Source organism: Labeo rohita, chromosome 19, assembly GCF_022985175.1.
Source record: "Labeo rohita strain BAU-BD-2019 chromosome 19, IGBB_LRoh.1.0, whole genome shotgun sequence".
Classification (NCBI taxonomy): Eukaryota; Metazoa; Chordata; class Actinopteri; order Cypriniformes; family Cyprinidae; genus Labeo; species Labeo rohita.
The window spans coordinates 12,403,155-12,413,988 of NC_066887.1; the positions used below are offsets into that span (position 1 = coordinate 12,403,155).

General features: G+C 36.1%; 1 protein-coding gene across 1 annotated transcript; it reads right to left on the reverse strand.

Annotated features, from left to right (window-relative positions):
• Nucleotides 1-1,410: 1,410 nt before the first annotated feature.
• On the reverse strand, nucleotides 1,411-10,451 carry trib1 (tribbles pseudokinase 1). The gene is made up of 3 exons (XM_051137412.1): nucleotides 9,866-10,451; nucleotides 8,781-9,073; nucleotides 1,411-4,012 (listed from the first exon to the last, which is right to left on the reverse strand). The coding sequence occupies exons 1-3, from the start codon at nucleotides 10,148-10,150 to the stop codon at nucleotides 3,547-3,549; spliced, it is 1,044 nt and encodes a 347-aa protein (XP_050993369.1). The 5' UTR covers nucleotides 10,151-10,451; the 3' UTR covers nucleotides 1,411-3,546.
• Between the last annotated feature and the right edge of the window lie 383 nt (nucleotides 10,452-10,834).

The window sequence follows — 10,834 nt, forward strand, 5'->3', positions numbered from 1 at the left end:
CCCTTTATCTATCATCACGTCTAAAGCCTGACTGCATATCACAACTAAGCTGCTAACCGGCCCTTAAATATGACCTTATCCCATCACATCATCTATTGAATTGGAGACAACTTCATACACTTGGTAGTGACTCATAATGTCACTGAGAGAGACTAGTGTCAAGATAATATGGGTAGTGCAAGCACAGTGGCACTTTTTATCAGAGCGTCACCCAAGGCCAGCTCCGACATGTTTGGCAACTGCATCCATGGCGTGCAACGCTCCCTGGCAGCCGCCCAACAAAAGAGACGCTCCAGCTACTCTGTTGATACCCAATCAGTCCCTTACGCAAGCCTCTGTGAAGTCATAACAGAGGGCGGAGCTACCTGACTCACAGGTCAAAATACACATTAAGCTTTCTCTTTCAGTCTGCCCTGAATTTAGCACAAGTGAATGTTTTATTGCTGTCAGTGGTTAGTGCCCTTGTGAAAAAGAAGCACAGATTAAGCATACTTAAAAAAATTATTATTATTATGAACATAGTATAGCCACCTGCTTAAATATATACTGAAGTGCAAACTAAATGTATGTTTTCAAAAACATCTCTCAAATAATGCTGTAAAATATACATTAGAATCAGTTACATTACAGTTACTAAATTACAAGTCAAGTTTTTATAATAAAGTTACAGTTACATAATTATATTTCTACTCCAATTCGTTTTTTGAAAACTAAACATTTAAATGGCAGCTGTCTTAACTTGACGGATTTATTCAAACATATAAGTTCAACACTGAAGAACAGTAAAAATTATAATGAATATGTTATATGTTGCATATATTAGCAAAATGCTTCTCTCTAGAGTTCATTTGTCTAAATGACTAACGCATTTGGTCACCCAATATGTTTCGTAAAAATGAGAATCGATTAAAAACGTGAAATCGAAATATTTTATTTAAATACATTTGTAATAATGAAGTTGCAAATTTAAAACATTAACTTAAAATGTAATATAACACTACAGTTAAAATTAGAACCAAAGACTTTGTTAGTTATTTTAGATGTTTTATAATAAAATACGTAAGATTTTTTTTTTGAAGTGCACTTAAGTGTGTAAAAAATAGTCATGAAGCTGTATTGTCTTAAAGAACACATAAGTGGCCTTTTGTTATTATTATTATATTACATGCTTGTACAGTTATATACTTAAAGTAGGTGCCTAAAATAGACTTCTAAAATTTGAAGTACACTACAAGTGCACATTCGATACAATAAGGCACACTTCTTTTATTTAGGAGTTATACTGACATCTTGAGGCTTTAATTATTAGTTTAATTATTAGTGATTTCTGATGATTAGACGCAATGTGCTACAGTTTTGCTTTATACAAACCTTATGCAGAGATCTTTTTCACAGAATTCACCACAGATGTAAATAAGAAAGAGTAATCTTTATTCAATTTTGTTCACACACTTAAGATGTACATATTTACAAATGCTCATTTGTACAATGAATTTTAATCGTTAAACCCTCATGGTCAAGCCTTGGGGTTTGTGTCACAAATACATAATTCACAGTGCAATATGAACTCTGTGCACTCGTGTCAGCTTTCCCCATGTGTTGCATGCATGAGACAGGCATTTTGCATACCCTCCAGCCTTTGCTTATAAAGAGACTTTCAGAAACCATAAACATCCATATCACCATTATGCTTGGATTCAGAGGTAACATCAACCCCCAACACGAGGGCAAGCAGAAAAGAGACCTTTCTAGCACGCTCTACCCTTACAGTAATGCTGTTGTAGTACCGTTCTCCTTTCTTGAAAGTCTGAGTAAAGATACGCATACGTAGTCATACTGAGCGCACTAATCTGGGTTCATAGCCCTTTCCTCTTCGTTGCACCAACGCCCAGCTGTTGAGTCATCTTATATCTTACCCGCAGTATGAACTGGCCTGCCATACTGTAGCCTCATGCTTTTTATGAGGTTGCCTGGATTCAAGTAAGGAAACTGTGACTAGAAGGACTGCAGAGATCAGGATACAGCAGAATAACATGAACACTTTGTGTCAGTCTGTAAGAAGCTCATCCTGAACGTTTAAGAATCTGTTTGTAACCGTGACCTCTTGGATGTCACAGTCTTAAAAGGTCAATAAGTGACATTTAACCTTTGAACGGCTCTCAGTTTGGCAGTTCCGAGAGGGATAAGTTAGAATAGCAGTATCTGTGACTTAAAACAGCTTATAGCACGTAAGGGGAAGTGCCACTTAAAAATAAAATGAATTCAATTATCAAAAAGATAAACTGACATTCAAAATGAACAAATGTAGACTTTATGGTCCCAGTTTATGTTAGGTGGCTTTATGTTCTTACAACAGAAAATAAGCAGTTATTGTACGTTTGCTGCTACTTAGATGGGATACGGGTAAGGTTAGTGACAGGTTTAGTGGTATGGGTTGGTTAAGTTGTAAGAAATTGGTCAAAAAGTGTCATTAGAAATGTAAAATTAATTTCAGATGCAATTAAATACAGGTATTTTTTTAAATATAAGTACAAATGTAAAAACATGCATAAATGTAGTAAATTTACATAAAAAGAGTTAAGGCCACCTAATATAAAGTGGGACTGACTTAATTACTAGATTTTTTTAATTAATGTTTAAAATTTTAAATGTAACAACAAAATATTACTTTGAATTATTAATGGAAATAATAAAACAATTCAGCTTTTAAATTGCACATGATAAAGCATTAGAAAATTGCTTTTCTTGTTTTCTTTATCCATCTGTCACTCAACTTCGAAAATATCATTGGACAGTTCATAAATGGCAGCAACCAGTGAACTTTCAATAGAATTTTAGGATATTTTTTGATGCACAATGGCTGCCAATGGGTAAAGAAAAACATTGAAAATATGCAATTTGTTGTTGTTTTAAATGCTTTTTAAAAACCATTTGCATTTATAAAATTATTTATCAATGTATTATTTATTTTTATATTGTCTAAACATGATTGAAATAAGTTAATGTGTATTTTTTATTAAAATGATAATTTTTTAAAAATTTAAATACATTGACAATTTTTTCTTCATTATATTTTTAAGCCGCACTTCTAATCCTCCATATATATGTATGTGTCAGACACCTCTAGGTTTCATTCTCCTCCTATTAAAAGAGACACGTACCTTTGGTACTGCAGTTATTCAATTGGTGAGTCAACCTACATGTTTCGTTTTGACAGTAAGAGTGAAGCCAAAGGTCTGGCCCATAGGTCGAGGTTAGTCACCGCGCCGACATTCTCACATTCTCTCATTATCACGTGACCCATAATGCCCAGTCTCATTAAACTTCATACAGCACAAGAATGGTTCACTAGCAAACGACTTCAAAATACACTGGCTGTGCACACTATCCTTAAACCTGACACAGATGATACAGTACTTTTTGTGAGTATTCACTGAGTGTATACTTCTGAATCTATTACAAAATCCATATAAGAAACCAAATGATAAAAACAAAACACCAAGATAACGAACAGTTTTGGTCCATATTCAAGCTATATCGGTTTCCTCAGGAGAAAAGATCCTCGTCCTGCTCCATTTCTATCTGGGGCACTGTCTGTTCTCTGAGGTTGACTTCCTGTTCTGCGTTTGCTGTGTCCTGCGTGTTTCCATTAAACCACGGGTGAATGAGGACCTCCGCTGTGGTCAGTCTCTCGCCCGGGTCCTTTCTGAGCAGGCTGCGAAGTAGGCAGCGTGCCCTTAAAGACAGCCCGTCGGGGAGGCAGTATGTGCCGCGTCGGATCTTAGAGAACAGGGTTGCGGGGTCCGGGTCGTGGAAAGGGTAGCGACCCACCAGCATTGTGTACAGCATGACGCCGAGGCTCCACGCATCAGCCTGCTTGCCTGAGTAGCACCCTCCGCCGTTTAAAATCTCTGGACTTACGTACGCAGGGCAGCCGTGCGTGTCGAACATCGAGTCGTCTTCCCCGTGCAGAATGTGGCAGTCCTCCAGACCCTCTAATTTCAGTTGGGTCCTAAAACAAACACGTCATGGTTAGTACAATCATGTAAGAGTTATAATGTTGTGGCTGTGAAGAAAATCATATGACTGGCTTAAACATTCTGTTCAGAATCAGCTACGTTTCACCACATTTTCCACACTGATTTTTATGGGGAATTTTCCAAAACAGAATTTGAAGTTGCTACTTTACATAAAGTAAGTGCATAAATTAAGATTTCTTAATGCTTTGGGGAAAAAATATTAATTTGATAAAAACAGTAATATTGTGAATTATTAGTACAGTTTTTCTTTATATTTGAATGTATATTTTAAAATGTAATTTATTCCTTTGATGGCAAAGCTGAATTTTCAGCATCATTACTCCAGTCTTCATCATCACATGATCATTTGGAAATCATTCTAATATGCTGATTTATTGCTCAAAAAACATTTTTCTTATTATCTGTGTTATTATCATATAGTTGTTTTTAGTGATTTTGTGGAAACAGTGACACTTTTTTCTTTTAAAAGTTCAAGGGAACAGCATTTATTCGAAATAGAAATATTTTGTAACATTACAAATGTCTGTATTGTCACTTTTGATCATTTGAATTTACTGCCGAATGAATAAAATAATTTCTTACATTTTTTTATGTGGGGTAAAGCAGCACTGTTTTATCATACTAGATACATTTGAGTGTGTTGAAAGTTCTGTTAACATGCTACTCTGTGAGTTCATCACCTGTCTAATATAACACGTAACCTATTTTTGGTGTTTCCTTGTCTTCTACAAATCAAGATAAAATTGGACACTAGTTAAAATTGCTTATTTCTCTGGATTTAAACATTTGGGATTAGAGCTGTCAAATAACAATTATTTTGGTAATCGAGTAATTGGTCGATTATTCTGACAATTAATTGAGTAATCGGATATCTTAAAAAAACATTTTTTTGCAGTAATAAACAGACCCAAGCAAACGATAGCCTTTAAAATGATTTAAAATACATGTATAATACCAATGAAGCAATAGTAATTAGCTAAAATAAAGTATCAAAACCAAGTAATCATATAGTTTTATTGAACAAAACTTAAAATACATAACGTATTATAAACAATAGAACTAATGTATGTTATACATTACAACAAAAGCACATGTATTAATCCAGCGTAGCATATATTTTCTCAACTTGGGCAAATTGCAGTCAAGGATTTTTTTAAAAATTAAGTACTCCAATTGAGGAATCGTGAAAGCTCTCCCTGCTGAAAAAAACAAAACAAAAAAACAACAGAAACCATCACAGAAATTCTATTGGTTTCCACTATAAATACCATTACAAACATTACAAACTATCAACTTTTAACTATTAAAACCATTTAAAAAATGGTTTTCTGTAGTGTGTTTTGCGAAATATTCCATTACGATTTAGTGGTTTTAATAAGCCACCAATAGAAGGTGACCAATTACCAGTAGAAACCCACAGGGCCCATGACAGTTACCACTAAAACCAGTGCAATTCCCATTATAACCAGTAAAAACCATTACAAATTCTGCAATGAGTTTCTGTTGTTGTTTTTTTCAGCAGGGCTTTCTAGTGTTTTTTGGAAATTTTAATCAAAAAGTCGTACCTATTGTGCCATTATCAAACTGGCATCCGAGAGCAAGTTCAAATTTCAAACAGGCTTAAACATGGTAAAATATGTTACGCTTGTGTTACACTTTTAACAAATCTAAACGCACAATCAAATTATCCGGTATATAAAACAGGGGGTGGGGTGATGTAAATGACAGGTGATCCGGCTCTGTGGAAATCTACGCAGCTTTCTGCAGAACTCTGTGGGCACTGATTTCATGTGGGCCTGCCAATGATAGATTTCTAAACAAAGTGATGTATCCAAACCTTCCTTTATTGTGCACTGAGCTGAAATAACTCTCCGTCACTTTTGTTAAGCTCACAGATTGCAGAGCACGTAAATCACATAAAAGACAGCCACTCTGACCCTCAAACGGCGCTACTACAACAAATAAAGGACAGATCCTCATCTAATTATGGCTTTCGGTTAAACAAAAGCATGCACGAGAGTTTCCACAACGCACACACACGAAATAAACACACTTCCTCTCATTCCAAAGCGCTCTGTAACATATTCTTGTAAACGGTGGGCTAAGTTTAGCTCAATTTCCAATAGGAAACAAATCCCCGACTACTCTAGGAATATCCCTGTGGACTTTAACGGTAGACTTGATGACCCACGAGTCTGTGGTATCCCTTTCAGTAAAACATGAGCTGCTCTGCATGCTATTGTGTTTCATCACTGGCTATCAGCCTCGGTTTGGGGGGTTTGCAGATGACACAACAGCATTCTGCCAGAGAGGTGGAGAGAATGAGTCATAGTCCTGTGTGTGTGTGTGTGTGTGTGTGTGTGAGAGTGTGACAGACAGAGAGACCGAGGACAAATGAGTGCACTGCGCTGTGCTGCAGGTCTACTGTGTTCTGCCTGCACCTGTGCCGTACGCTCACGGCATCTGGCAGAGCCTTATTACCCAGGAACAGCGCTGTTACATCAGTGACGCATGAACGGCCCCTGCCCAGCCGGCCTGTTTGTGTGCGTGTGTGTGTTTCACAATCTAACTACACACGCATTCCAGGTCAATGAGCGTCTTTGTGTATGCGATCACACACCGTATCTCAGCGTTATCACAGTTTCGACCTTTTTGTTGCTTATCCATCACTCATCATTACCGCATTTCGCAAAAGCTATTCTAGCTATGGAAATTAGATTGAGTGTGTGCGAACAGCAGGTTTGCATAACCTGTCACTATGCTGCTTGGTGCCGAACAAAGTGAAAGAAAACAGAAACGCTTCTTTGCACTTTTTCGTCTGACCAAATGTCAGCATGCCCTGGTCGAGTCTGCGCTAGACGCGTCTGTCAGGCCAGGCGGCCAATCTGTGAGTGTCGCAATGGCCACAGCCGGCGTGCCTCACCTACGAGTGGTGCCGAATTCAGGAGTGAAGCGTTGAGTGTGTGGGTATGATCCTGAATGGTGAGTTTCCCCTCTGTGTGCATTGCTATGACTCATCTTGCTGCACCCGTTGGCTGCTATGAGAGAAGGGTGACTACGTCCTCTTACATGTTCTTGTCTGCTTACATTCACTCAAATGAAAACCGATGCCCAAAGGTCAGGCTTAAAGTGTTGGCCCAGAAATGGCAAACCTACTGTATGTATCAAGGGATGTAAAAAAAAAAAAAAAAACATGTTTGCTAAATGGGCTAATCAGTGGGTTAGTTGTCTAATTGGGTTTAGGGAAGCCCTGTATAATTAGGTGCATTTTGAGTTTAGTTGACGCTAAACAGATGCATTTCAAGGGGAATTTACACTGTATTTTTGCATTCATAAACATTTAGACATGATGTAATGTAACAAAATGCAGGAATCCCAAGCAATGTGCATAAACAGGATTATTTTGACACAATCTTAAAAACGCAACTTTTTAAGGTGAATTTTATTGTATAGCAGCAAAAGCACTTCTATTTCTATTAAAATATAAGAAGTTATATTTTATATTTATATTTTTTACAAGTCATATTTTATCTGAAAATATATAAATTAATATTAATAAATATGTATAGAAAGAAATATTTTATATAAATTTTAATAACTTCAGTAAAATAACTTTTGAAAATATATACAATATTTAATAAACGTGATAAAATGTATAAAAGTAATATTTTACAAACACACACAAACACACAAATTAATATTTAAATACATCAATGTTTTATGTTTATTCTTAGATTTTCATTTCAAAGTAATATAAAAAATATGTGTCTAATATATATATTATTAAAAATGTATCAAAATATTATTTTATATCCAAATATAAGATTGATATGTTTTTATAAAAAATGTAAAATATAAAAATAAGTATAATTTTATATGAAAATGTATAGTATATAATATATATTTAAAAATGCATACACATATACACACACACAAATTAATATTTAAATACATCAATGTTTTATGTTTATTCTTTGATTTTTATTTTTAAATAATATTTATAAAAATGTATATATAAAATATATATATAATATACGAAGAAAATATATTGTAAATATATAAAAAAGGAATAAAAGTAATACTTTTGTATCTAAAGGTTTTATAATTTTTTTAAATATTAAAATAAGTATACTTTTATAATACAAAAATATATAATATATACTATAAACTATATATAAATGCACACACACATACAAGTGCACATATAATATTAAAATATTTCAAGGTTTTATATTAATTATTTATAAAAAGAAAAAAAAATGTATAAGTCATATTTACAAAAAATAAAATAAAAGGAAGAACATATATTGTAAATATATAAAAAAGTAATTTAGATAGCTAGACATACAGACAGGTAGATCTAGTATATTCCATTGTTCCACATTGTGGGCTTTTTAAATACATAATTCAGAGGACTGTCATTTTCTACAGAAAAACTCTTGACATGAGTTCAAAGTACTGATTACCAGTTGTTCCTCTTACAGAGAAACATGAGTACGTGAGTGTTAATAGGTTTATTCCACTGAATCTTTAGGGAAGCAGCACCAATCACCTGTGATGTAACACATTGTGGTGAGGAAGCGAAAACTGAATGAAACTAGAACTGACACTATTTACCCGGTGTAACGCTGCTGCTGCTGCTGTCACAGGATTGATACACGAGCTACAGTACTGCACCTGGCGTGCCCCAAAAAAATCCTGCTTTCTCACACAAACACACTCACTAACTATAACTCTCACCTTTTCTCGTCTGAGAACACAAACTTGCGAAGCTTGAGGTCCCCCAAAACGATGCCGACCTGGTGGCAGTGGTTCACTGCAGACACAACCTGGTAGAAAAGCTTGGAAGCCAGGTCTTCCGGAAGCCTTTTGCTGCTCTTTACAAAGGTGTGCATGTCGCCAAAATCCTTCTCTTGGAACACATATACTTTGCACTCCCCAAGAACTATGTCTTTGATCTGTGCAATATTCTTATGACTTGACAGCATGCTGTAGGCTCTAATTTTTTCCTGGTATTGGCCCATATCAAACACCTGCAGATGGCAAAACAACAAAAAAATGTTCAGTATAGTATTATAAAACAACAACCACTCTAACCTGATAAAGTCAGTTCACTAGAGGTGAATGGAGGTGACACTCTAAGATTAAAGCTCAAACATTATAAAAAGTAGAATGTCTTGTGAAATTTGTGGCAGCAATAATCATATGCAGACTTTTTGAGTGTCACGTCAGCCCAATCTTTTTCTTCTTGCGAATACTTGATACAGATCCACAAGACTGTCTTATTTGATTTTATAGATAGAAATAAGATGGCATCCATGTAATCTGCTCACATATTCTGATATCCCTTCTCCATTGAATGTGTATGTATTTAACATTTTTCATGTGTAGAAAATAAACTGAGGCAATTAATTTTTGTCATCTGTAGTGGAGATACAGATTTTTTTGTTGTTAACATCCATACATGTCATTGTTTTAAGTCATGCAGTAGTTTTACTTGCATATTTGTATATAATATGCATATTTGAATATATAATATCAAACTATTTATACAATAAATATAAATAAGACGCAAATGTAATAATACAATTATATTAAATTTATTTTAGGTGATTATAATGATGATGATTATTGAAACTTTAAAAAATAAAAACACAATCTCTGCGTTCTTACGTCCCAAACACTTTAATTATTATTTTTAAAAACTACTATACAAACTAAACACCAATATATGTAATGCTGGTTCTCATAGGTATAAAACGTGTTAGTTGACTTGTGTATCATACTTGTATGGGTCATGTACATTATAGTATGCAGTGGTTTACCTTGCAGAGCAGTTCCTCTCCTGTGTCCATATCTAAAGCGCTGTGCACCCCCGGTCGGTCGGCCAGGGGCACTAGCAGAAACTGCCCGATGCGAGCGGGACCCTGATGGGCTGAGGTGACGCTCAGAGGCGCTCCGCTGACCGGGGATCCCGGTGAGGAGCCCAGGAGACCCGCATCAGCCGAAGACTCGCTGAGCCGTGGACATCTGGTGACGGGCTCGTCTGTGTCAAAGCGCTTGTGTCCGTGTCTTCCCGGTACCGGAGTCTGAAGCCACTGCACGCTCATTCTTACAAACTACAGTAGTTGAAACTGATATAACCGGGCTGATTTCAAGCAAGCATATTCCAGGAAAGGATCTGTGCACTGCGCTGCAAAAAGGAAAAAAGATCCTACTTACTCGTCAATGAATGTGAAATGCAAGTGTTTGTATCATAGGTTTGCAGTTTCGCTTATCCATTGTTTTTTAGTTTTTTGCATTAGTCCGCTGAAGCTTTTTGAGCAACATTAAAGCCCAAGAGGTACTGTATGAGGCAGCTGTGTGGTGTGAAATATTCCCGGTGTAGATCTGAGCCCGAGAGAAGGGCTGTCTGACTCACTGAACTACTGATGCTGTTTTCTGAGCTCTACTTTCAGCTGATGTCCGATTCGAGCGAGTCGGTTCTTTTGAATGATTCACTTGAATCGACTCGGAACTGAATGAGAGAACACTGGCAGTAAAACTGTGAGGTGGGTGACACGTTGCATCCACAGACAACACGGTTGATACAGTCGAAATTAAACACAGCGATAACATCGTGCACAAACACTCTCGCGCATGTACTCCAGCGGACACCTTTTTCGAATCGCTTTATTGAATCACTTAGCGATTCGCTAAAACGAATCGGACTTCCCAATGCTGGAACTCCGCCCGGTTCAGACTCTCTCTAGTGACACATTCATTGCAGTCTCGACGATTGAGCAATCGCCACA

Coding starts and splice junctions, on each gene's coding strand:
- trib1 (XM_051137412.1), bottom strand. CDS start 10,150: ATGAGCGTGCAGTGGCTTCAGACTCCGGTACCGGGAAGACACGGACAC. Junction 9,074..9,865: donor GAGAGGAACTGCTCTGCAAG/GTAAACCACTGC, acceptor TGCCATCTGCAG/GTGTTTGATATGGGCCAATA. Junction 4,013..8,780: donor GTGTTCTCAGACGAGAAAAG/GTGAGAGTTATA, acceptor TGTTTGTTTTAG/GACCCAACTGAAATTAGAGG.